Raw genomic sequence first — 27,478 nt, forward strand, 5'->3', positions numbered from 1 at the left:
TGTGGTGCTGCTGATGTAGAAGCTGGCGTTCTGACGTAGAATGATGTAGATCGGTCAGCCATGAAAGTCATTATTGAAAACAGAAGTATCATACATGATACATGCTTAAGAAACAATTAAGGCTACTTACCAACTTAAATCATGAGTTGAGGATTATCCTGTGTCTGAGGAGGCAGTCATGACAGTGAAAATCCTTTCTAGTTAAAGACAGACACACTGACAGTCCCAGAGACTGATTTTAATGGGACCCTTTTTTTGCGGGAGTGCAGCTGTCATTGAGCTTGATTGAATGTATTTATATTAACTTTTGGAATGTGTGTTGGGACTCTAGCAGCATGCTGGAGGCAGAACACAGAGCAGTGCACTGGGGTTTAATGCCTCTCAATGACTCCTATTAACCAGCCACAAACTTGGGGTTTAATTAAATAGTGAAACTCCGGTGATCTTGTAAAATAGATAATGAAGATGGGTGGCAACCACTGGCATTCTTAGGGTGCTTCTAAGTGTAAAATAACATACAGAGAACACACACAACTAAACCAAACAAAACACCATGACCCACTGGTGTTAGGATGGCAGGTCAAGACAGAAAGAATGTAAACACACATGAATTTCAGAAAAAGCAGATGCATGAAAAGGAGGCTGCTGTGTAGAATTTGCACCCATTTAATTAATAAGTCTGTGAAAGTAAATTTTAAGGGATAGTAAAATGCCAAAAAAAAAATGGTGTCATTATTTATTTACCTATGTTGTAGATATTTGTTCATGAATTGAACTGATCGGATTCATGAGTTCACTCATTTGTAACAGCTGACAGGAAGGAAAGCTTACATGGTTGTTTTCAGTCAAATTTCTGTTTTTCATATAAAACTATCAAATAAAATGGAATGGAATTTGAAAGATTTGAGTAAATAATGATATATTTTAAAATTTTGGTTTAACTTATTCCTTATAAGGATGGGGTGGAAATAACAACAGACAATTTACCCCGAAATTAAAATAATTTACTCACCCTCATGTCATTTCGATCCTGTATATATTTCTTTCTTCTGTGGAACAAAAAAGAAGACATTTTGAAGAATGTTGGTAACCAAATAGTTTTGGACCCCATTGACTTCCATAGTGTTTTTGTCCATAATTTGGAAGTCAGTGGGACCTAAAACCTGTGGTTTTCAACATTTGTCAAAATATATTTTTTGTGTTCCACAGAAGAAAGTCATACAGGTTTTTTGGGTGGACTATCCCCCAGCACTGTGGAGAATCAACAACTGGCTGAATGAGTTCTACTGCAGGTTTGAAAAAACACCATTCACATCCCCTGCAGCCCCCCCGCACTGCAGATCAGTGAAGATGACGTGTGCCAGGTCTTCAGAAAGAACAAGAGAGGAAAGGCACCAGGCCCAGGCGGTGTGACACCAGTCTGTCTGAAAACCTGCGCTGACCAACAGGCACCCATCTTAACATAGATCTTCCACCATCATCCCCGTCCCACAGAAACCCAAGATAACAGGACTTAATGACTACAGACCTGTGGCTCTAACATCTGTGGTCATGAAGTCATTTGAAAAACTGGTTTTGGCTTATCTGAAGGACACCACTGGACCCCCTGCAGTTTGCCTACAGAGCAAACAGGTCTGTGGATGATGCAGTCAACATGGGCCTTTAACACTATCATTCCAAACCTCCTCCTGCCCAAACTAACTCAGCTCTCCATCCCCACCTCCGTCTGTCAGTGGATCACAAGCTTCCTGACAGACCAGCAGCAGCTAGTGAGGCTGGGAAAATACACATCCAGCACCCGTACGATCAGCACTGGAGCTCCTCAGGGCTGCGTTCTCTCCCCACTGCTCTTCTCCTGCTACACCAACGACTGCACATCTAAAGACCCCTCTGTCAAGCTCCTGAAGTTTACAGATGACACCACACTGATCGGCCTCATCCAGGACGGTGATGAGTCTGTTTACAGACAGGAGGTTAAAGAGCTGTCTGTCTGGTGAAGTCTTAACAACCTTGAGCTCAACACGCTCAAAATAGTGGAGATGATTGTGGACTTCGGGAGAAACCTTTTGCTAAACTGCCAGTTGCTTCATTTTAACCACCAATACAATGATGCAAGTATTTACCTTACCTCTACATGCTTTCAAAGGGTTGATGTCGAGATTTTATAAGCTGCTAGTTTGGTCTCCCTAGGCAAACAGAGCTTACACTGCATAATAGAGCATAAACATGGCCAGGAGTTCACTTCATTTCCTTCGATTTCAACTTCAGCCGAATACGGCTGGGTTTGGTATTCATCTGGGTCTGCACCACTAATGCCTGTCATGTCCGTCTGCATCTTTCTTGTGATTTTAGCGCCAGTTTGTTCTCCTACCCATTATTTACTGCAGTAGTTTCCAGGGAGCTATTTTATTTATTTATTTATTTTTAACTCAGTAATTAATGTGTTTTAAAATGTAGCGAAGTACAATACTTCAAACTAAATATACTTAAGTAAAAGTAAAATTACAGATTTTTAAAATTACTTTAAAAAGTAGAAGTACACAAAAAAGCTACTCAATTACAGTAATGCGAGTAAATGTAATTCGTTACTTTCCATCTCTCTGGGAACAGTTTCTTCCCTCAGGCAATCCATCTCATGAACATTTGAACTCTTAACAATAAACATGAAACACACAACACTATCATACTTTTTATTTTTTATTTAACACACATACTTATTACATTTCAAATTTGCACCTAACAAACCTGTACATACTAAATTGCCTTTTTGGTATATTGTGTTTGTGCTATTTTACACATTGTCCATTTTGTATATTTGTACATTATTTTTTTTAATCTGCGTCCTGTCCTGTCGCTGTTATTCTGTCACACTGTGGAGCTACTGTCACCAAAACAAATTCCTCGTATGTGCAAACATACCTGGCAATAAAGCTAATTCTGATTCTGATTCCTATAACATTATTAAAGTCTCTACATTTACCATAACCCATGTCTTTAGCATTTCTCAGAAATATCTGCGAATCCCTGAGAAGAATGTGGCTACCACAACACCCCCAGTTTGTTACATATTGTGTACCGCAGCTTTTGTTCACTGATTGCAAATAAACTGTCCCCTCAGGAATTTTAATCTATTGTACAAAGTCCAGGGACTTAACAGTGCTTTCAGTTTCAAAATGAAAGTCGGGAAGATACAATGTTGGCTAAAACAAGTTTAAAGGCAAATCAGACCTTAAAATGCAGACTACAGTCAAATAGAAACTAGAAAATGCTGTCTTGAGGTTGAATGACATTAAAATGTAATGAATAATAAAATGATTTAGAAAAAGATCACGTTTCTCCAGTTTTCTGCGGTAGACAGGCACGGATAAAGGGAGATTTAAATATCTGACTTAACAAAGTTTGGTAAAAATATATATTTTTTTACAAAGTACAGAGATCAAACGGTGGAAGGGAGTTTAAAACACACACCACACATGCATTCACACACTTTTTCCTCATGTCTGGCCAAGAAGAAAGATCTCACTCAAACTAACCTCGAACTGTTGTCTGCCTGGGTTCTTACTTTAGCACCGTCATAACTGAAACACCTACAAGTGGTCATAGTCCTCAACACTGACGTCTAGTGTGACTCTCCAGACAAACCCTGACTTGGACTGATGCTAAAGATGAAAATTTGCTGAGGCTATTATTCTCGTCCAGTAGACCAAAACAGTCTTTGATGGTTAGGGTACAGGTTAGGTTAGGTCATGTCTCTTAGCAGCCTGGATCCTGCCTTCAGCATTGCTTTGAGATCATAGCAATTATATATAATCTTAGCAACCTTGAGATCTGAGGAAACTATCCAGTGAAGTCCAGATCAGAACTGAGACAACTTTTCGTTTTGTGTATTTCAGAGGGATTTCAAACCAGGGGCAGAATTTTTTTTTTAAAGTGACACAATGTCAGCTTAATACAAAGTAAATATTTTACAGCTTCAATTCACTACCATACTGTATAAAAGCCAATAAAGCCAGTTTAAATGAGTCTTTGTATATGAAAATACATAGCTGTATGTATATTTTAGTCTCTTAGGGGACCAACATATTGGGGGGTCTTAGGCATCAAAAACATTCGGAAAAACCCTGGTAAATATTACATTTACTAGTAAATAAATTAAATAATAAATATATCTGCAGAATAGTGAATAGTGAAAGGCTATAACTATTTTCCCCCAAATATGGGTAAAATTTCAATGCCACAGATAAAACACTTCTGACAAAATACATTTTATGCAAATACATACTTTTCATTGTGATTGCATACTGTACATTGATAATGCCATAGATTAACGTCTGGTTACAAAAACAGTGTAATATTTATAGCATTTTTTTTTTTACTGTAAAGAAAAGAAGGGTTAAATAGATAACTATTATCGGCTTTTTATGATTTGAGACGAACTGATACTCACAGGGGTTAAAGCAATAAAAAATCCTGAGCGGGAAATTGTTTCTGTGGGCAGTGCGAGGGATTGGGGGGTTGGGGATGGGGCACCAATGACTGTGGCAATTTTAACATTTGAAAGGATCCTATGACAAAGTTATTGCATTCCTTATTCAAACTGATTTTTATTTTTTTCATGAATAATATGGTTGACCTGAGGAATTAAAGCTTGGAAAATTATGAGCTATATCACTGCTTATGGACACTAGGGGTGTGACAATAATCTTTTTTTACAGTCTATGGACAATACACTTAGCTCACGAGATGAGACAAAATACAGATACTTGGTTTACTAGAAAGAGACAATATTTTAATGTTATTCTGATTGGCTAGTAATGTTATTTTGGTTGAGAGTGAAAGCTGTGCTCCTCTCATACCATTGGTAGGCGAACTCATGGACTCGAAAGTGATAAGTTTTTTTTGTTTTTTAAATGCAGTATTTTTTCCGCCCGCAGCACGCTGGAGATCCGGCACGATGCCCTGTACTCAGAGTAAAAATCCAGGAGGGACCTACAGTTTAAAGCAGAGCATGGGAAGAGAGAGAGAGAGAGAGAGAGAGAGAGAGATGGGAGAGGTGGGTGGGGGGGGTTAGGAGTTTTGGATCTGCATCATTTCAAGGCAAGGCAGTTTTCACATTATGACTGCGCAGGCGATGATGAAAAAACCCGGACACTTCTCATTAGTGTTTGACTGCGGACCGTGTGTCATGGGTAAACTGACGGCATCTTTTAAAATTAATGGACACTTTGCGAAATGATGACAAAGGTGCATAAACTTAAGACAACACTTTCACAGAACTTTATGAAGTATATCAGTGCAGAGTTAGCGGGGCTGCTGGACTGCACTCGATGCGCACAAGGCGCATTTTCTAAGTTGAAGCTGTTGGATGTACTTTTTCTAACGATCGTTTTTTAAAATCTGTTTTTACTTGTATGTCATGGCACTATATTTTGTTTACTTATTGACTCTATTGGCGCTGATTTTGCCTGGAGATATTTGGGGAGCAGGAACGTACGCGTCACGATACACTCAACATGTGGATGAGAGTCAGTCTGTATCAGCTGCACAGACTGGATCTAAGGTGACCAGCAGACACAGGTAAGTTTTCATTTTAGCAACACACCTTAGAGTTGATAATTTAATAATTTTTAACATTATCAGTAATAAAATAATACACTGAAAATGTAAAGTATAATGTCTACAAAAATCAGTATTTTTAATTATTTCATTATTATTCTTATACCATTATATTTATTTTGTTTTGTGATCTTAATGATCAGAGTTATGTCTAGGGCTGTTTTGTAGAGACTTACTAACTTTGTGGCACTTATTTTTACTAAAAGATTCATAACTAAGTAGAAAAGTGTGAAATATTGGTAGTCGGGGCTGTAGCATTTTCATGGTGTTCAAAATTAAATGCTTATCATATTTGTCAACTGTCACAGCACTTCATTAAGTCATGTACCATTGCTTACAAACATTCAAGCTGAGTTTCTAAGATCATGTGGCGTGTGTCACACCTGTGCTGATGTTGCAAAAATAAGGTCATACTGTACTGAGTTTATTAGTTTCCAGTCACTAAATCTAGTATGAAATTGCAGACTCTGGGTGAGTGAGCTACTGTTGGAGAGGTCTGGCCTTTTTTGGCTTTACTGAGCAGACGTCAATGCATGTGCAATGGGACGGAGGCCAAACATTGAAGACCTTAAGTGCACTTATCCTGGCACTAGCACAGCCCAGTGGAGTAAAGAGGTTCTGCACTGCACTAGTTCGGGAAATAATGTGTTGGCCCCTGCTGGCACCACTGCTTAAGACTGTCTGTTTGAACTCTCCTTTGTTTTTACAGATGTGTGAAATATTAAACTTGTGGTAGCCGAAATCCTCCTTCACAGCGTATCCCGTGTTTCCTGTCTGTTCAACATCTTGGATGATATCGGCTGCTCTTCTACTTTTGATTGAGTTGTACTATGACTTGCAGTCCAGATTGTGCCTCATAAACAGCTGGTATACACAGATGCTTTCAATCCAACAGAAAAAATATGCCAGCTGCCAGTAAAATTAATCTTTTTTACTGACGTATATTTTGCGAAGCTATTTCTCCAAAACAGATGAGAGAAGAATGAAAGAGACATTACCTGTACTCCTTAACGTTCATTTTATTAACAGACTTTTCTGTATAGAACAAAGTCTGCAATATGACATGCATTTAAACATCTTAAAATAATTTGTTATATATATATATATATATATATATATATATATATATAGCAACGTCATAACTTACTTTTTTAACAAATATGTTGTTTCAAATGCTTATCTTTCACTGTGATGCACTGCCTGGAGTCATAAACAAGTAGTTCCTGCTATGACAAAACTTATGATGTTCTAGAAACTTTGTTAGTTTCATCCTTGATGTGCTTGTCGGGAGTATTATGTTTGCTTGTCGGGAGTATGTGTAAGCATCTCGCAAACAGTTTGAGGGCTCAGCTTTTATCTAAATCATTTAGATTTCAAATAGGAAATACTCACTTTCTTACATCTAAACCATAATTGCAAGCATTTGTGAAAATGGATATAACAAGTAAATATGATATGGAAGAAATGTAGGGACACTGACAAAGCCAATGCTAATATCTTTGTGTGGAGATATTTTGGACAGTGTTTAAACCGTGTAAACGTGTATTTGGTTTTGGATATAAATTCTTGTGGTTCTGCACATTAACCCTGTAAAGTCTTTCATATCAAATAATAGTCAGAAAATCTATATTGTTTTTAAATGGAACAGTTTATTGAACTTTAAAACAAAAGATCCATATTTTCATAGAGTATCATATTTGGCTACATCAGGCTTTTATGGCTCATATAGTATGATATCGGAAAATGTGGTGTTCATACTTGAGGGAGGACCAAACACCTAAATTGTATTCAGAGGCCCAAACTTAGAGAGAGAGAGAGGGGGGGGGGGGGGGGGGGGGGGGGGGTCAAGATAAAATTCTGATGGCTTGTAATGTAAATCAATAAGATCCTCTTTATAACAGTATAGCTGACTTCTAACGTAATATATATATATATTGTCACTATATCATTTGTATATTTCCTAATAACATACTTATTAAGATGATATTTAAATGGTTTATGTTTTATCATCAAAGTTGTGTAGTTTTTATCATGAGGGAAAACATATAATGTGATGTTTCTCAAATGCCTGATGTATCATATTTATATTTTATTTATTTTTATAAAACAAGTATGTATGGATAATCAAGTAAACCTAAGTTGCTTCAGTCCAGTAAGTGTCTATCTTGAAATATTATTAACAACATAAAGGTCTGTAAAGATTAAAAGTATAAAATATCAGTCAGATGACAGAAGGCAAATAGTAAATTGTGTACACAGTTTTGAACATGTTGATAATTTAGAGGCCTTAGAAATTTGTGTATCATATATGGCTTTATGATACACATATGGGACCCTGGACCACAAAACCAGTCATAAGTGTCAACGTTTTGAAATACATTTGGCCGAGAAAAAAAAATTGGCCGAGATACAACTATTTGAAAATCTGGAATCTGAGGGTGCAAAAAAAAATCTAAATATTGAGAAAATCGCCTGTTGTCTAAATGAAGCCCTTAGCAACGCATATTGCTAATCAAAATTAAGTTTTTACATATTTATGGTAGGAAATTTACAAAATATCTTTAGTTAATATCCTAATGATTTTTGGAATAAAAGAAAAATGGATAATTTTGACCCATACAATGTATTGTTGGCTATTACTACAAATAATACCTGTGCTACTTATGACTGGTTTTGTGGTCCAGGGTCACATATATGGCTTTATGATACATCATATATGACTTTATTTTGTTTTAATCATATATAGGCTTTAAAGGGTTTATGATGTGTTGCCTCATTTGATCTGAAAAAGTGTGCAAATAAGGCTAGTGGAAGAAAACCGTGAGATCTTCAAATGTGGCCTGTGGATTCTAGATTGCACATATTTTCTCTGTTGGCCTAAAACACAAAGAAAACCTTCTACTAATCTGCCTTTAGACAGCTTACTTAGATATATTTGAGCTTTGTTTGTATGGATAACTCACTTACCCTGAAGACCTACCCACGGTTTCTCTTTTGAGCGTAGCAATACATTGCCCTACTGTTGCTGTGTACACTATTATTTCTGTCCAAGTTCTGTTTCTGCTTGAGATGCTGAAGTTATATTTCATTCCTTACCAAACTGGGTTCTGTGGATTTTATCCTGTCAAGGCGAAGTGTTTATATTCAGCCGCCTTAAGCTGGATGTTCTTGAGTTAGAGTGGCACAGGCTTGACACTTGCGTCTAGGTCTTTTTGTTTATATGACTAAGCAGTGAATTAATTAAATCGAGAGCAAAAATACATGGTACAAGAATGCTGGACATTGGAACCCATTCTTAAGAGTGATCTTGTACAAAATCAAAATGGATTTGTGTACATATGAGACAAAGAGGCCATTGTGACTACAAAGTTTTTGTTTACTTTTCCGCTCTCAAATTTGATAAAGCTGAGAACCACTGTTTCCTTTTTTTCCCATTGGACCCAGGCCTTTGTCCTTCGTTTTTTACCTCCCCCACAGAATAAAGCTGAAACAATGGCTCAGTGTTCTATTCCCCATCACACTTTTTGTTGTATACTCCAAACCACAATTTATATGTCCTATTTAATGCTTCTATGCACACTCTGTTTTTCATGAATCCATCCAGAACTTTGCACTATTAAAATTTAGTTCTCTTTCATCACATCCTTAATCCCAATGTGCACTCGTAAATATTCCACATTATTTTACAAACCAACACAACATTTTGTATTCATAATGACGATCAAAATAAGACTTTATTCAACATGTAGGCAGATACAAATAGATGCACCTTGACTAATCAAAGATTGAGTGGGTGTAGAATTTGAAAAGCATGGTTGTCTGTGGTGAAGATGTCCGTGTTGAACTTGTGTACTCTCAGTGTCTGGGCCCCATTTATTTGTATGTGTGAGAGCACTTGCAGCTGATGCATCGAGGCATTCCTGTCTCAGCAGTGCTCATGAGAACGAATGATTAACCAGGCTCAATGAGTTATTGTGATGAACCAGAAGCATTGGATTTCAGCCTGATTTCGATCACATCTAAACAAGCTGCCTGAGAAAACAGCATCATTTATCACTTTAATCAGAAATGAGATTTTAAATCATACAGCACTCCAAGGTGTTGGGGAAACTACATTAAACTCGCTAAAATTTCTAATATGAAGACACACTAGAATTCCACTTGGGGAAAAAAAGGATCTTTGATTATTATTTTATTTTTATTATGCTTTTTATATGAATGGACTTAGTCTTCTGTGTGCCCAGAGTATCTACTCTGGGCACACAGAAGACTAAGTACACTGAGCAGGATGGGGATATCCCTCCCCTCATTCACTTACAGGATGGGCGGGCATTTAAGATATAAACATAACAGCGGCAAACAATTGTCTGAAAAAAACTAACTTGTATTTTATGCTAAACTGGATGGTAGTCATGAAAAATTGTTAAAGGGATAGTTCACACCAAAAATGAAAATTCTGTCATTAATTACTCACCCTCATGTCGTTCCAATCCCGTTTATCTTTGGAACACAAATTAAGATATTTTTAATGAAATACGAGAGCTTTCTGACCCTCCATAGACAGCAACGCAACTGAAATGTTCCCAGGCCCAGAAACATAAGGACATTGTAAAAATAGTCCATGTGACATCAGTGGTTAAACCGCAATTTTATGAAGCTACGAGAATAAATTTTTTGCACAAAGAAAACTAAAATAATGACTTTTTTCAAAAATTCTTCTCCTCCACATCATCGTTTTGTTATAATTTAATAAAAATTTAGATTCTCATTACAAATTTGGGAAGAAGAATTTCAAATTCATGTCATAAGTGGCCCAACAGCAATTGCAGAGTTGGAGCAGCATTTACTGCAAACCAAGCTGCTCCAAGACACTGAAATCACAGGATCATTAAAAATGTTTATAGACTAATCATTAGACTAAATACATCAAAGCCTAACATAATCACATATATGTGTATGTTTCATTCTCGACAAAGACCTGATGATTGGAATCATTAGTTTGGGAACTGGACAACACTGGTTGCGTTGTATTTTGTTGATTGACTAAAAAGAAACCCTCTCCGATTATTTTAGTAGGGTTTTCCGTCCAAATCGATGGAAGAATGCACATGATCTGACAGAACAGAAAGACAATTTTGTTCCAAGCCAAACGCTGCCATGACCTTGCTAACTTACAGTGTGGCAAATAAGTATTTGATACTTTTTTTTTTTTTATATTCTGTCTCTCACAGTTGAGGTGTACCTATGATGAAAATTACAGATCTCTCCATTCTTTGTAAGTGGGAAAACTGGAAAAATCGGCAGTGTATCAAATACTTATTTGCCCCACTGTATGTGATGCTTTGTGGGTGTCATTGGAGGAAAGTTTTGGTTTTGTGGGTGTCACTAGAAGAAAGTTTTTGTTTTGAAGGGCAATTATTTGTACTTTAATTACAGGGTATGTTTTTAATTTAGCTCTGTCTAAAATTAAGATGGCAGTCCTCAACTATTTGAATTGAAGCCTTAATAAGTATAATTTCCCTATGCTTTGTACACAAACAGGAACTGGTGTGCCTACGTAGTAACAAAGACTGTAAGCTGTGTAATGGAAGATGGAGTGGAGACGTATGTGAAACCTGAATACCAGCGTTGTGCTTGGGGCCAATGTTCCCATGTGGTTTTGTAAGTATTCATGAGAAAAAACACAGCCAAATTGCATTTCATTTAATCTTGGTTACCACATGCTGTTATGACAGTCAAACGGGAAAGGTTTGGAACGTGTCCCTCACTCAACTGGACGCATGTCCACCAGAACTATGCATGGAATGAGATGGGAGAGAAGTCAAGACATAAATCTGTCTCAGATGACACTGCTAATGTACCAGAAAGTTACTTTTAATGTTGTTATTTTACTCACTTTTTTTAGAGAACACATTCACTCATAAGTCCAAGATGAAGTTGACCTTATTCTTAGGTCTCAGTAAACCTCAGATTTATCAAAGATCTTCAAATAAAGCCATAATACTAGTCCCCTATAAAATACAGAAGCCACATCACAAGTATGAATAGAGTATAAACAATGTTCTAATAATAGCAACAACTGCACTTGAAAGTTCAGCAGACACACAAGAGGCTTGCCAGAGCAAAGCAAACACTTTCAAAGATTTTAATGATGTATTCAAAGCTTCGACTGAATAAAATAACAAAAACATGCCCAGAAACAACAGCTCAAAGAAAAAGAAGAACAGGGTTTTTTGTACTCTTGCCTAGCAGAGTTGTTGCCTTTTGAAAAGTGATACGAAGCCAAGGATATGAACGGAAAAGGAATATTTTCTATCTGCCTACTTGAAGTTCCATTAGAGACTGAGGTTAAAGTCTTGAAAGATGATTTAATTAAACTTGACAACTTTAAGTGGGAAGTTTCAGAAATATCACAGAAGTACACATATGCAAAAATACCACACATAGAGATCATATTCAAAATTTCTGCTAGAACTGCATATGATGAAATATCTCACATCACAGGTATCGGACTTATAGAAAACCACGGTACAAAATTGCCTATAAAATGGTCACAGAGATGGAATGGAAGTGCTGTCATGGCTACTCGGGAGATGACTGCAGTGATGGCAGGGGCAGAACTACTGGTGAAGAAGGTATGGCGTTACAGCACTTTAACCCTAGAACTCAGTCAACCTGAGTCAAATTGATCTGATAGGGTGTGATTTTAAAGGGGTCATATGATGTTGCTAAAAATAACATTATTTTGTGTATTTGGTATGATGCAATGGGTTTACGGGGCTCGAGGTTCAAAAAACAAATTTTTTTCCACATACTGTCAGGGTTTTGTCACAGCAGTTTACTAGAGAGAGAGACCCAGATGCCAGAATTATCAAGGGAGTGACGTTTATTGACAAGACTGGGATTAACAGGGCTGAAGTGATAGTCCAAACAGTAGGAAAGGGCAGTCTGCTGGAGAACAGGAGGATGGCTGAAGTCAGACCTGGACAAAGCTTGGCTGGAGAACAAAGGAGATAGAGCAGCACCAGTCAATGAGACCACTGGAGATCAGGCAGCAGCTTGAGCAACCAGAGCTTGATACTTTGAGCTGTAGTGAAACCAGTCCAGTCAGATAGCCAGGTCTTGAGAACAGCAGTCAGGGGGAATCAGGACACTGAACAGGAACAAACGCTAGACAAAACACAACACACAAGACAAGACCACAAGACAGAACAACAAGCAACAAAATAAGACACTAACTACACGCTATGACTGGAAAGGGAAAAAAACAAAAAAACTAATTCAAACTGCAGAGAGCAAATAAAACAAAAAGAATGAACCAAAAGGCAAATTCCAGGTATCGATAACTAAAATATAAACTGGCTAAGACAAAATGCAAAGCTAGACTGACAAGGAGAGTAAAAAAACAACACTATTAATACGACTAGTTGACTGACAATGAATTCTCTTGCACACAAGGAGCTAACGCAACGGACCAGCAGAGACATGAGGGAAAGGGGCACATGAGGATCAGGTGGACACAATCACATAAACAAAGACTAGGACTAAACAAACTGGTAACTGGAAACCAGGAGGCAGGGCAAGAGGAGCACATGGCCAACAAAAACAAAGACAAAGCCATGTGCTCAGACTCAAGACAAACAAGGACACATTAAACAAAGATAGAACAGACATGACTGTCAGGGCAGGACCCTGACACATACTGTACATTATTGTTGCTCCTCTATGCTCCGCCTTTCTGAAATGCGCCGATTTTTACAAAGCTCATCGTTCTGAGAAGCGAGGTGTACTCTGATTGGCCAGCTATCCAGTGCGTTGTGATTGGCCGAATACCTCAAGCATGTGACGGAACTGCCCCTTCCCATGTTGTGATGCTGTGTCCCGGCATTTTTACAGTCTATGGTCCCGGCGCGAAGAGACTAAAACAATAAAACCCGCAATAAACGAGGCATTTGTTGCATTCGGTGAGGACATAATTACTGATTATAATGACTTTACATCTTTTTATGCGTTGCGCAAACATAACACCATGTCTGCGTTTGTGATCGTAGAAATCTTGCGACGTTGGATCGTTTGTCTTCTTGCGACGTTGGAATTGCTGTTTACAGCCATTCATAGTGTTCACATTGTAGGCTACTCTGTAAATAGTCCTACATAAGGAAGGAAAGTGTGGCATGTGGCCAAGTATGGTGATCCATACTCGCAATTTGAGCTCTGCATTTAACCCATCCAAGTGCACACACACAGCAGTGAGTAGTGAACAAACACACACACCGTGAACACGCACCCAGAGCAGTGGGCAGCCATTTATGCTGCAGCGTCCAGGGAGCAGTTGGGGGTTTGGTGCCTTGTTCAAGGGTCTCACCTCAGTTGTGGTATTGAGAGAGCGCTGGACTTTCACTCCCCCCACCTACAGTCCCTGCCAGACCTGAGACTCGAACCCACGACCTTTGGGTTACAAGTCCGACTCTCTATCCATTAGGCCACAACTGCCCAATGTGCTACACACACTCGAATATTTGCGTTGTACTGTTCTGGAACAGTGTTGTAAATATAACTTAACCCCTGATTTATAGTTGTGTACTTCATTTGGAAGGCCAAACAAAGTACTTTCGCTTTCACAACGAAACACACAGCGTGTCCATGATATGGTGTCGGCAACAACAATACTACTGTGAGAATAAAGTTACGCCTTCTTTCATTGCGTATACGTTTGGGCGGTGTTATGCAAATCTTCCCACACTGTGACGTAGACATGTGGGGACGTGTTTGAATGAGCTGTTTTAGGTGGGTGTGGCAGAGTCTTAACTTTTATAAAGAATAACTCTTTGGGTTTGAGACTTTAGTATTTGCAACTTTAAGGATCTTATCTATGCACAAACAGCTTGTAACACTCCAAAGAGAAAGGAAAACTTGAAATCGTATCATATGAGCCCTTTAAGAATATTTTCAATTCTGCAGTATTTTGTTGTAAATTTTTGTATCAATATTATCTTTGTGTCTTCTTTAAAAAAATAGCTTCATAGGTCTCTTTGTAGATAATGCTCCCAGTAAAAAGTTTGGACATATCTGAATGATTAAAATAGATGTGTCCAAACTCTGGAGCTGGTGTCAATTTGAATTAGTAAATGTCAATTAACTTCAATGTTAATTACTCATGCAATCAATCTCCCTCAATAGGGAGAAGTGACAGCGAAAAGATTAAACAACTTGAGGAAAAAATTCTAAATTTCCAGTCAATCTTATACAACATGAATAAGAAATTACTTGAAGAATCTCGAAGGGAAGGCATCAGTGGTGGCAATAGTCTGGCCGATGCAGCCCAGCCAGGGATGAGGGAGACCATTCACAGCATCCAGACCAAGCTAGATATGCTGGACAACATGACACAGGTCCATGACAGAACCCTCACCAGCATCAACAACCACCTTGTGGGTGGCAATGGAATTGGAAACGAGTTGGACAGTCGCTATGGCACACTTAAAGAGGAGATTCTTAGGGAGCTGGAAAGGCGGGTGACATTGTCTTGCTCATCATGTCAAACCGGAGTGGAGAGCATTTATAGGCAACAGCAGGAAGACAGAGAGAGGATCCGAGCTCTGGAGAAGCACATCAGTGTGATGGAGCAGCACCACCAACAAACTGTAGATTTACTCAAGAAGGAGCTATCACACTATCAGAGTTGCTGTGATTCCCTGAGCGATCTGGACAGGAGGCTTGGTGCCATTGAGAGGAAGGTCAGTTCGACTGCAGAGACATATGATATCCTTAGAGGACGTCTTGAGAAAGACTTGAGGGGATCAGGCAATGGCAATGGCGGTCGGGGAAAAGCGCTTGATGAAAAACTAAACAGCCGTCTTCGAGAACTGGAGAGAAGACTGAATGGGACTGTGAGAAAAACCGAGCAAAAATGCTCCCATACTGAGACAAGTATGAAGGAGTTTGTTCACCGAGAGATCAGCCAGATAAAGAATTCTGTCCTCAGTCGAAACGATGATCATGGTTATAGAATATCTACCGTGGAGATTGATGTCCAAGACTTGAAGCGTTTCATTAACGACCACAAAAATTATCTGGAAAGGTTAGGGAACAAAACAACTGATCTCGACAGCGGGCTTAAGTCAGCGATTCATTTGTGCACAGAGACGTGCGTTTCAAAAGGGAGTGAGACCGCAGATACTGTGAAAAGTCTGGAATGGAAGGTTGTTGCCAATGAGGAGGACATTAAGAAGTTTGACACCAAACTAAAGGATTTAAGTGTGTCTGGTGACTCCTTATTGGACCGTATTATAGATCTCAGCCAAGATGTTAAAAAAATTAAGGCTCTGACAGGACATAATGGAGAGCACTTTAACCAAATCGTCACCGATGTGGAGAATATGTTACGTGATCGTGACATATGCAATTCGATAAAGGAAGAAATTAATACAATAAGAAACATAACCACCCATACTTTTAACACTTTCCAGGGAGAACTTGTAGATTTACACAGAAAAGTAGATTCAGATGAGTACGCTTGCTCGCTGGTATGCTCAAACCTCCAGGAGGAAGTGGGCAAACTGAAAGAAGAGGTTGAGAAATGCACAGGCCAATGCATGATCAGCATGGCTGACCATCAGAGGAACATGGATAATCAAAATACCATAACTCGCAAGCTTGGCAAAGACCTCAAGTCCATTCAGGGTGAGTTCACAGGGGTAATCCAAACGTTCAGCTCCATCAATGACACTCTGAAAGGCCTCAGGAACACCATACAGGGGCATGAAAACACTATTTCTGGTCTGGACTCGTCTAAGGAAAGAATTTACTCTGAATTAGATCAGATTCAGGATGATTTGAACAAGCACAAAGTAGACAGTAAAGTGCATTTTGATGGCATCAGTAGCTTTAACAGCAATTTGATGATTGAAATGGGAGAATGCAAACTTTCTCGAGAAGGGTTGGATAAGAGGCTCTCGAAGATGGAGGATGTCTGCGGTAGACTGGATTCCTTGTCAGTAAACCTTCATACAATCAAAGATGGCCTGAGCAAACACGTTTCTGGGCTTTGGACATGTGTTAATGACCTAAACTCCACAGTTATCTCTCACAGTGAGGCCATCAACAGCATTCAGAATGTTCACTTAGAGAACATTCATGGCAAAATGAACAACCTCAACTCTTCCATACTGCATGTTCTTAAGGAGTTCCAGAGCTTCACTGAGGAGGACTTCACAGGTATGTTACATACGTCAAGACAAATTTTATAATTTATGTTACGAATTTAAAAGCAATTGGACACAATATACCTCAACTATCCATTTTTTAGTTGTTTTTGAATGTGGAAAACCAAGCAATTTCTTTTGGGCCAATCCTCAGGACCTCCTGGACCACCTGGTCCTCAGGGAGAGAAAGGATCCAAAGGACCACCTGGGCCTCAAGGACCACCAGGCAGAGAAGGACCACAAGGGAAAGTAGGGCCAATAGGACCCCCAGGTAAATAAATGAGATGAGAAAATAAGTATATATATATATTTCACAAAATCACCAGAACAGAATTTTATATGGTCAAATCACTTTTTTTTTTTTTATATATATATTTTCTAATTTTTCTCTTATTTAGGCCTCAGAGGTGAACAAGGTCAGTGTGTTCTTACTATTACTACTGCTACGACTACTAATAACATGTTCTACTAATGAATTGATATGTATAAAAATAAATATTTTTTTTCTCTATTCTTCTCTTGCTTACCAGGACCTCCTGGAGAGGATGCAAACGTCCCACGACTGTCATTCTCAGCAGCACTCACACGACCACAACCCAATGCAGGCACTATTGTCTTCAGCAAGGTCTTTGTCAATGAAAGAAAGGCCTACAATCCAAAGACAGGTGTGTATGTTGAAGACAAGCTTATAGTGTGTGAATTAAGGTCTGTCATAATCATAAATTTTCACACTAAATGTATTTTGACAGGTATGTTCACTGCACCTGTGAAGGGGCGATACTTCTTCAGTGCAGTCCTGACAGGTCACAAGAATGTCAAGATTGAGGCAGTCTTGTCTAAATCCAATTATGGAATTGCTCGCGGAGATTCAGCAGGCTATCAGCCTGAGGGTCTTGAGAAACCCATGGCAGAGGCACGGCACACTCCTGGCTCCTTGGTCATCTTCAACATCATACTTCCTCTGGAGAAGGGAGATACTGTCTGCATTGACCTGGTCACAGGTAAACTTGCCCACTCTGTGGAGCCCCTTACGATCTTCAGTGGGATGTTGCTCTATGAGGAAACAGATGACAGATTGTAAGACCCATCTGAGACTCAGTGAGGACAATGTCAGATGTAAAAATTTGTATCTGGACATAACTTTTTTGAAGAACAGTTCTACATATTCAGTGTTGAGTAAGGTTTATAATACAAATTATATGCAGGTTTCATTCATAACAGGCCATAAGGAAACACAAGATGGATATATTTTTTCTCTATTATCACAAAAATGGACTGAGATTTTTTTTTTATATATGGTTACTTTTTTTTTTACATTTATTCTTGAATGGCACATCATATATTTTCATATACTGTATGTGAGGAGCCATGTTTGCTTCTATTAAAATGCAACTGATCAAGAGTTAAGGGTCCGTGGTCAGACCAGGTTGCAAATAGCACATCCATGTCACTTGTTGCCCCAGAAGAGAATGACTGACTGTCGAACCTAACACAATCTTTACTTGATCTGACCTTACAAACCTTCATCATAGTAGTTATTTGAACGTATAACGATACTGTGTGGTTGTCAGCAGCGTGTTGCTAGACCCTTGAAATACCCATATGCCCCAGTAAACATTACTGATAAATACTGAGAATGGAGATTACCATTTACTGACATGAGAATCATTTTGCCAGATAATATTTCAGCAATCATGTTGTGTGTTTTCTATCAGCTATTTACGATCATATGCCAGATTCAGAAATTAAGCACTCTTGAGCTAACTGGTCAAATGGTTTTCCAAAAAAGTCTGAATTTGTTTTTGATTCATTCATACAATTCACTCATTCACTGAAGCATTTGCAGCGTTTTCTGTATTTATAGTACTTCCCAAATAAATGAGTTTGTTTGACATTTGTAGAAAAGAATGAGAAACAGAACACGAGAACAGATACAGTATGTGGGATATATATATTTTATATTAAAGCTTGTTGTGGATCTACAAGTACATACTTAGGTCTGTACCAGTCCTTTTGGCCACTTGCAGTTTGCCTGTATTTGCTGTTATCCAATCAATGCAAACACTACTTTTATTTTAAGAAAAACTGTGTTTATGCTCTCAGAAAATGCTAACACAAAAACCACGGAAAAAATACTGTATGAGGAAAAACATAAATGTAAATAAAAGTTTTAAAGCATCACGCTGCTAAATATACCATTATCTCCTTCTAACTTTCAAGCTTCATTAAATACACCTCAAGAAGAAGGAATCCAGAGACCATGAGAAAATATGGATCTGTGTGTACTATTGGTGTGGTTTCAGTTTAAAACGAGGAAAGATATTTTTCCCTCAAAGGCTCCATTCAGGGTTTTTAAAGATGGATACAATAAATATTAAACATGATATTTTCTATTATTTCACATTTCCTCACTGTGTTATTCTTTCATATTTGCAGCACATTTCTTCACTTAATCTCCAAATTTGGTAAAGTAACTATAAAAGGATGAATTCAAATAACGCAGACTGCAGAGAGGGACATTTTTAGACATGCCAGAGGCTATAGATCAGGAAACTTCTGTAACCCATTCTCTGGTGACTCTTCCAAAAAAAACTATCAAAGCTATTTATGCTAGATGCAGAAAAGATTTCATCCTGGCTATCTTTTTGTCAATGGATTTTTATTTTGTCTCTTTTGGACCACAGATGTTCTCTAAATAGACCAAATTTAAGAGTTCAGAACCTGTATCTTTGCCAGACATGTATTTGTGTGATCTTAGCTGTCTTGGTGGTCTATGCCTAATGTTTTCTTTCATACAAAGGGATTTAAAAGGACTTTGCACTGAGTACTGTGAGATCAAACTTTCAGTCAATTTTAACCTTCAGAAGAGAGGAATTCCTTATAAGATCCTCAAAAATAATACTTCAGAATGCTTCATTTTGTGGTAAAACAGCTGATTTGCTCAATTTGCAATTGGGACCAGGTTATATCAGCTGTCCAGGCATAACCTGAACCATATGTTCAAATCTGACATTTTCAAGTTTCGTCTCACTACAGGCATTACCAAACAGTATTATAATTATGCAAATAAAGTGTATCTGACTGCTGTGCAATCCAAACAGTCCTCAGATTATTTTCAGCACAAAATGTTTTCATAATCATAACTTCTTCAAAGCTGAATGGTATATATTGGATATACAGTATATCTGCAATGCTAGTTGTTAATTAAAATATTTTTCACAAATTTCTTATTGTGTTAAGTTTTTTTTTTTTTTCAGTGTGTTGTTATGCAGTTCCTACCCTAACCACACGCTCTCTCTAAACTCTAAAACCCCACCCTCCAAAAACACACTAGCCAATCCCAAAACATAAAATGCAGATTGTGATCTCTCATTGGCTAAAAAAGCGCGGGCCATTGTAGTTATAGTGAATTCGCGCCCTCTAGTGGACGATCTGAAATCTTCGCCAAATTTTCATATTGAACCAAAGTCGTGACGTATTGTCAAGTACGGTAACCCATACTCGAAATTGGTGCTCTGCGTTTAACCCATCCAAGTGCACACACACAGCAGTGAGTAGTGAACAAATGCGCACGACTTCCCACAACCAAACCCACTTCCTGAGAGTGATTGAGCGCGGGCTAAAGTGATAACATATTAAATTATGCATGACTTCGACTTAATGGTGAGAGAACCATATCCAATATGAGCATGGCGCGAGGAAGCCTCTCTTTGTGATAGATGTCACTCATATAAAAAGACATTGCCATGAAAACTAATACGCCGTTTCTAGTCAGGCTACTCACCCCAGGTCAAGTGATCACGTAAAAGCGCGCTAATTCTATTTTAGGCCGCTTCTAAATAAAAAAACAGAGGCGGGAACTCTTTTTAAGAGTTCAAGGCGTGCTGTTGCTATAGAGACACGCAGAGAGACACGCTTGGAAACAAGCTTGGAAACAATGTAACATTTACTTAACAGTGTGTGGATTTCAGAACCCAAAACAGGTAAGGGAATCTGATTGTTGTCTGACACTGAATGTAGTGTTTATCAGATATACAGCTGTATAGTTACCAACTTAAAAATCTACAAATTAACGTTAAAATGATGGTAATTTGAATGATAAAATCATGTTTCTCATGCAAAAAAAAATTTCCCTTTGGAAAATCGGGTCCCCAAATTACCACATGGTCGAAAAAAAAGTTTTTATTGAATATTCATGGAAGAACATTATTTGCATAAAAAGAAATGTGTTTGTTTTGAAAAATAATGTAAATATTAAAGTTAAAGGGCATCAGACGCTTGGGTAAGTCACATTTAATAAAATGCTCATAATCAGATAACAGTTACTTTTTATGGATTACATGATTATATACTCATACAATGGAAGTACATTTTTTATAATTTACTGTTTCATATACTGTTCTTTTTTTCTTTGAAATTTTCTTTTCTAAAGAAATCTCTTTCAGCCATGTTGTGCCCAACTATTGCACCTTGAATACAATTTCAAGTGAAATGCATTTAAAACGGGAAAGAAAACGAGGGGAAAAAACCCGACAAATGCTACCATAACTTTTTTTTTTCGATTTTTAGGTTCATGATTTCATGCACCCTGGCCAAGGGAAGGCTTGAAGTTTTGCAGATCTATCGGCTACTGCAGTCTGTCCAGGATGGAGATAAGCTGTACATAGAGAAATTAATCAGCATGGGTGTTCGTGACCTCATAAATCTCACTGAGCCATGCAAGGGGAGCAGTGTCTTGCATCTGGCATCGGTGGGCAACAAACCTGACATGCTGGAGTTCCTCATAGCTCAAGGTGCCCATCCAGACGTGCAGGACAGGAGGGGGCGGACACCCCTGATGCTGGCCGCAGAGCTCGGATATGACCGTATCGTGTCTCTACTGGCCAAGAACAACGCAGACATGAAACTTGTAGACAAAGAGGGGAAAGGTCATTTTTTTTAAATATTTTAATTTATAATATAGTTTAACTGCCACTTTTTATCCATTGCTGTCCATATAAATATGCATGCAACTATTATAAGCTTCTGTCAGTGCCGGGTTTGATATCAATGTACTGTATAGACTTTATCTGTGAATACTCAATTTTATTTATCAATATACAATATTTCTCTTTCTCTATAGGGTTAGATATTAATAAGGCTTCCAGTATTTGACACCTCACCAACAATTATTCTTTATTAGACAATTCAACAGCAACCACAGAGTCAAAAGGCATCATCAATGGCTGGCAGCATCCTGCCATTTTGGTAGATTTACTGTATGCAGATCTAATTACAGATCATGGCATGTCCAGAAAAACTAGTGTGTAAACTGATCTGAGTAATCCATACTCTGGCTTCTCTCCCAGGCTTGCTCTTCTACTGCATCCACCCTACCAAAAGGCTCATGCGCTGCCTCCAGGTGGCCCTTAATGGCAATGCGGATTTCAACAATGTTTCAGTAACTGGGATGCCAGTGTTGCTGCTGGCCTGTGAACAAGCTCAGGACTGTGAAGGAATGTGTCTCAGTATCCTAGAGAGAGGAGCAGACCCCAATGCTACAAATCAGGTTTGCAAATGTTGTATAATTGATAAATGAACTCCAAAATTGAATGTGTAGAATACTTCAAATCTTGTATATTTGAAGTGTCTGTGTATTTATTTGTACACACACACATAGCCACACATTTTACTTTAAAGTATATTTAAAACCATTTTAAATAAGTAAAAGAAGCTTTTACATTTTACCTACATTTGATTTTGCAGCTTAAACTGATCTTCAAATGATATCCTTCAAAGCACTTTGAGCTCACAAATCATGGAATTACATCAACTAAGTAAACTCAAGACTGCTGATGGGTAGGGTGTTTGTATATTGATTTTGTCTGTATGATATCCCAGAAAACTGGTCGGACAGCTCTGATGGAGGCCACCAGAGCAGGAGCAATAGATCTTGTGAGAGCCATTCTCAAGAAAAGAGGAAACATCAATGCCCTAGATAAGAAGCAATTCCATGCAGCTCACTTTGCGGCTGAAAGAGGCTTCTTTGAAGTGAGCATCACTTCTGTTGTTGTTTGACAGTTATATAAAGAGTGATAAAATTAGTTATTGAATGAAACCTTCCTAGCATTTGGCTATAAGTCTACGTATTTCTCCAAGTGATTATCATTACTGCTTTTTTTCCAGATCATTACGATGTTGTCTGCATATGCAGCAGACTTTGGAGTAGTAACATCAGAGGGGGATACACCGCTGCACTTCGCTGCCTCTGATGGCTACACAGATTGCTGCAGGTTTCTAGCTCAAAGAGGTAAATCAATTTATTTTAAGCCAAACAGAATCATTAAACTTGTATGGAAGCCTGTTTCCGCCACTGAATTAAAAAAAAAAAAAAAAAAGATTATTGTGACTTTTTATCTCACAATTCTGACTTTTTTTTCACAGAATTGTGAGATTTAAACTCGCAATTGCGAGTTATAAAGTCAGAATTACGATTTATAAAGTCACAATTGCGAGATAAAAACTCGTAATTCTGACTTTTTTTCTCGCAATTGCGAGTTTATATATCGCGATTTTTGATTCTGAAAAATGAGATGACACGGAAAATGAAAACCCAAGCAAAAAGTAAGTAAATGAGTCCAGACGTGTCACATTACCCCCCAACAAGGCCTTGGCGGCTTTGTGACTCGTTAGTGTGCTCAGGGAAACCCTGCTGAACCTTTGTTGAAAGTCACACCATTGTCAATGTGTCATCACGTCCACTGTGTCTTGATTACGGTGTTGGTGCTTTATCTTCTCAGCAGGGCATCGTTCCCACTCCTACAGCCTCCTCGAACTCAGCAGTCAAGAAAGCAATGAAGAAAGACAGTGTTATCGTGCACAGCACTCAGATCACTACCGGCAAGCTCAACAAATTGGACATCAGTTTTGTGCCAAGAACGGTAAGCTGGACACCATTCATAGGTATACACACAGAGAAATGTGAGCTAGGTGTGTGTGATCACAGTGGGCCTCATGAACTAATAATAAAAGGTGTTTTCATGCAAAAACAGTGTGCACATAAATTTCTTATTCTACTGATCATTAATCTAAATTAAGGGCTGTACACACATAACACATTACAATCGTTGCAAAAATGCATCATTATTCTCACATATTTCAATTTTGAAGACCAATTCTCAAAAACCTTTGAAATACATGGAATACCTTTTATATAGGCCAAAACTGCACATATTCAGATGCATTTTATGCAGAACCTATGTATCTATCTATATAAGCAGATAGGCAAATTTATTGGCAAAATCAGCTGTCCACCATCGAGTTGAAGGATAGGAAAGCAAGGAGGAGGCAGCGCTTCAGTTTTGAGGTGGACTTTGATGACTTCAAGATGCCATTCAATAAAAACATTCAGAAGAAGTCTGTGGAGTTTGACTGAAAGGTAAAGACCTTGTGTTGTTTGAGATCAAAATGTAGAAATATCATTGCTTGCTAAGGCAAACGCTGTTATTATTATTGCACATTTTTGGGTTACAGATTCTCACAGACCCCACAGAACAGAAGTAATAAACTTTGGCATGTCCTCTTACTTTTTGTTAAGTGATCACACAAAAAATTCCACCTGGCAGATAATAAAATGGACAGGAAATCCCATGAAAACATGGACCTGGGCCATTTAGACACAAGAGAAGTGTCGAGAATCTAAATTCTAGAGGAAGAAGTCAAGAAATTTCTTAAGATAAATTGTAAAATGTTTGTAAGGATGTTCTTAAGTGAAATTTTAGAAAAATTGATAAGAAGTCCTAAATATCTTCTTAAGATCTTCTTAGATGAGCACTTGGCATTTTATATACAGTAGTTATTTGTGCTGAATGCTGATGAAAATTGTTGTAATTATATAATTAAAATGAAAAACTAGGTCCCTGTTTTAAAATTTTGCAAAGTCAATGCACACATGATAATACCTGATCATTGTTTACATTATCAATGACTTTTGTGTCACTTCATAGTACTTGTGCACATCCCTAGTAAAAGTAATATTCATTACAAGTACTTTACAAGGATTTTACTTAAAGAGGTTATTTACAGTTTTTAAAGTATATTCTTTTCAGTAATTCTAATTCTTCTAAAATTAGTCTTTTGAAGAATCAAGATTAGAACATTGTTAAAAAAAAAAGGTTTATGGGGATGCAAAATATATTATAAAATATTCTTAACGTATTCTTAAGTTAAAAAATAATAAGAAAATAATGGTTGCAAAGATTTTATTTATGAAAATGCTTTTTGAATCCTGCCCCAAATTATAATACAGATTTGAGGTCAGATAGCAACCACTCAGAACATCTTGGCAACCTGATAGCAACACCCTGGCAACCTTCCAAAATGCCTTAGGATCATAGCTTCAAAATTTTCCATGGGCATCAGCACTTTAGTTTAGGAAACATTCTAACATACAGTGTGTTTTATGCTGTAGTTACTCAGGGATTAATACCGCATGTCTCACGGCTGTTTCTCTGTCATCTCAGAGAGGGAGGTCCGTTAAGTAAGATTGATTATGTGTTTAGGAGAGGCAGAGATGAGAGATGCTGCCTACGTGCTGGCATGCAGTTTGTCTCCTCCATGTCTCAGCGTCTGTCGGGCATGCTGAGTACAGGCCTTTCACCACAGGCAGCTCCGCACAAAACCTCTCATGTTGTTTATCTCAGAAAACCCAGCGATTCTATCCACATGCTTCAACAAGAATCGGATACATTAACTGCTGATTAACAATGTCTGATATAGTTATAGTAGAAATGTGTGATTGAAACTGACTAGTAGAAAGATTTGCAGTAAAAGCTGTTTTTATTTTCTATGCTTTACAGATTGAAGTGACGTGCACCAGTTATCGCTGGCCTCGGAGCAGATTCTAGAATCTTTCTGCTGCAAGGAAATGCACCACTCGGCTGTCCTTTTTATGCACAGTTCTCTATTTGGCCATCAGATGGCACAACAGTGCTTACATACGAACAGTGTCTGTGTTGGATGGCTGTTCTAAGATCCTAAGGGACTCTTGTGTTACAGCTCAGCACAGTACAGTACTGCAAAATGGCAGCCAAAACAATTGTGATTGTTTAGAGTCGAATTTTGAACTTGCATAAATATCATCAGGATGGAAGTTTGATTCAAAATTTACAGATAGATTGAATGTGTTATGAATCGTAGCTGCCATTGTAAGTCTTTTTCCATAAACAGTCTCTCTGATTTATTCCCTGATGCATTCTGTAAGTTTAAAAATCAATAGAAATGCACCACTAATGAATGAAAAGGATTCTCTCAGTAGTAAAGAAATAAACATCCACATCAAACCAACGTAATAACACCTTTGCTGTAACCGCAGAGTCAGTAAGCTCTGTTTAAAATGTCAACAGTGGCGTCTGAAAAACAGAGATAAGGTGTTTTGTATTTGTACAACGTGGATCTGATTAAATGCACCCGTGTCTGCTGATACCAGCGTTTACCACCGAATTATATCATTACATTTCTGTGCCTTCAAGGTCTGTTGAGCATGGTTACATAACAAAATAAATGGTCAAAACCAACAGCTATAAATCAAGGCTACTGAAACTACGGGGTTTGCACATATCCATTTGCTATCCAATCAGATTATAGAGCATTTATGTCCATTTTCAGAGACTGTAACTAGCAACTGTGAGATATATATGGATTTTTGTAAATGCATGTTTGACTAAATCGAAATTTTTGACTGTTTGTTACAGAGGCTGAGAAAGAGACAACAAAAGAACAAACATGAGAGTGGTAGAGAGAAAGAGATGGGGGCGGCTTGGAGAGTTAGTGCGTCAGAGAGCGAGAAGGACAGGGCGAATGAAAGCGATAGTGAGTGTGAACCCGTCGTGACATACATCCCTGTAGATGTGGGTAACGACACACAGCAGTGGGGTGAGTCAGGGATGGAAATGGAGGAGTGAATTTTTAATAAAATCAATGCTCTCGGCTTCAGTGTAAACAAGATCTTTCAAGAGTGATGAGCACCCACATGCAAATTGTGTTTTCATGTGTAGAATTGTCTGCATTTATGCATGAATGTCAATGAATCTCCATTGATGTTGTTTTTCATCATAATACTCGTGTACATTGTTGAATTTAATAGGATTTGTCATGACCACAATTAAAGGGTTACTCCACCCCAAAATGAAAATTTTGTCATTAATTACTTACCCCCATGTCGTTCCAAACCTGTAAAAGCTTCGTTCGTCTTCAGAACGCAATTTAAGATATTTTGGATGAAAACCAGGAGGTTTGTGACTATTCCATTGACTTCCAAGTAAATACTTTACTACACTGTCAAGGCTCAGAAACGTATGAAAAGCATCATCAGAATAGTCCATCTGCCATCAGTGGTTCAATCTGAATTTAATGATGCGAAGAGAACAATTTTTCTGCACAAAGAAAACAAAAATAACTACTTTTTTCAACAATTTGTCTCCTCCGCGATTCCGTAGTCACCGTAGCACCGTAGCAAGTATCCGTTGAACGCAAACTGCATACGCTGTTCTGTGTCAGCCATATACTGGATACGCGGTTTTCATTCAAAGCGTAAATAAATGTAGAAGATGTATCCGTGTGGCGCAGCTGACACAGAACAGTGTACGCTATTTGCGTCCAGCGGATACTGTCCAAAATGG

General features: G+C 38.1%; 1 protein-coding gene across 2 annotated transcripts; it reads left to right on the plus strand.

Moving 5' to 3' along the window:
* Nucleotides 1-4,958: 4,958 nt before the first annotated feature.
* On the plus strand, nt 4,959-20,047 carry LOC306880332 (EMILIN-1-A-like). Of its 2 annotated transcripts, XM_079433810.1 has the most exons (8): nt 4,959-5,577; nt 11,158-11,277; nt 12,121-12,251; nt 14,797-16,833; nt 16,975-17,091; nt 17,219-17,236; nt 17,351-17,485; nt 17,570-20,041. In XM_079433810.1, exons 1-8 carry the CDS (start codon nt 5,417-5,419, stop codon nt 17,899-17,901), a joined length of 3,051 nt encoding a protein of 1,016 aa, XP_079289936.1. In that variant the 5' UTR covers nt 4,959-5,416; the 3' UTR covers nt 17,902-20,041. The 2 variants fall into 2 exon arrangements, 1 of the variants encoding a protein (XP_079289936.1); XR_013785069.1 differs by lacking the exon at nt 17,219-17,236 and having other exon boundaries at nt 16,975-17,116; nt 17,570-20,047.
* The last annotated feature ends 7,431 nt before the right edge of the window (nt 20,048-27,478 follow it).

Source organism: Barbus barbus, assembly GCF_936440315.1.
Source record: "Barbus barbus genome assembly, chromosome: 14".
NCBI classification, from domain to species: Eukaryota; Metazoa; Chordata; class Actinopteri; order Cypriniformes; family Cyprinidae; genus Barbus; species Barbus barbus.

What these genes read in the sequence shown, in the direction of transcription:
- LOC306880332 (XM_079433810.1), top strand. Translation starts at nt 5,417, where the DNA reads ATGGCACTATATTTTGTTTACTTATTGACTCTATTGGCGCTGATTTTG. An exon ending in CAATGTTCCCATGTGGTTTT is followed by an intron (nt 11,278 to 12,120) that starts GTAAGTATTCAT and finishes CTCACATCACAG; the next exon opens with GTATCGGACTTATAGAAAAC. An exon ending in CAGAACTACTGGTGAAGAAG is followed by an intron (nt 12,252 to 14,796) that starts GTATGGCGTTAC and finishes CTCCCTCAATAG; the next exon opens with GGAGAAGTGACAGCGAAAAG.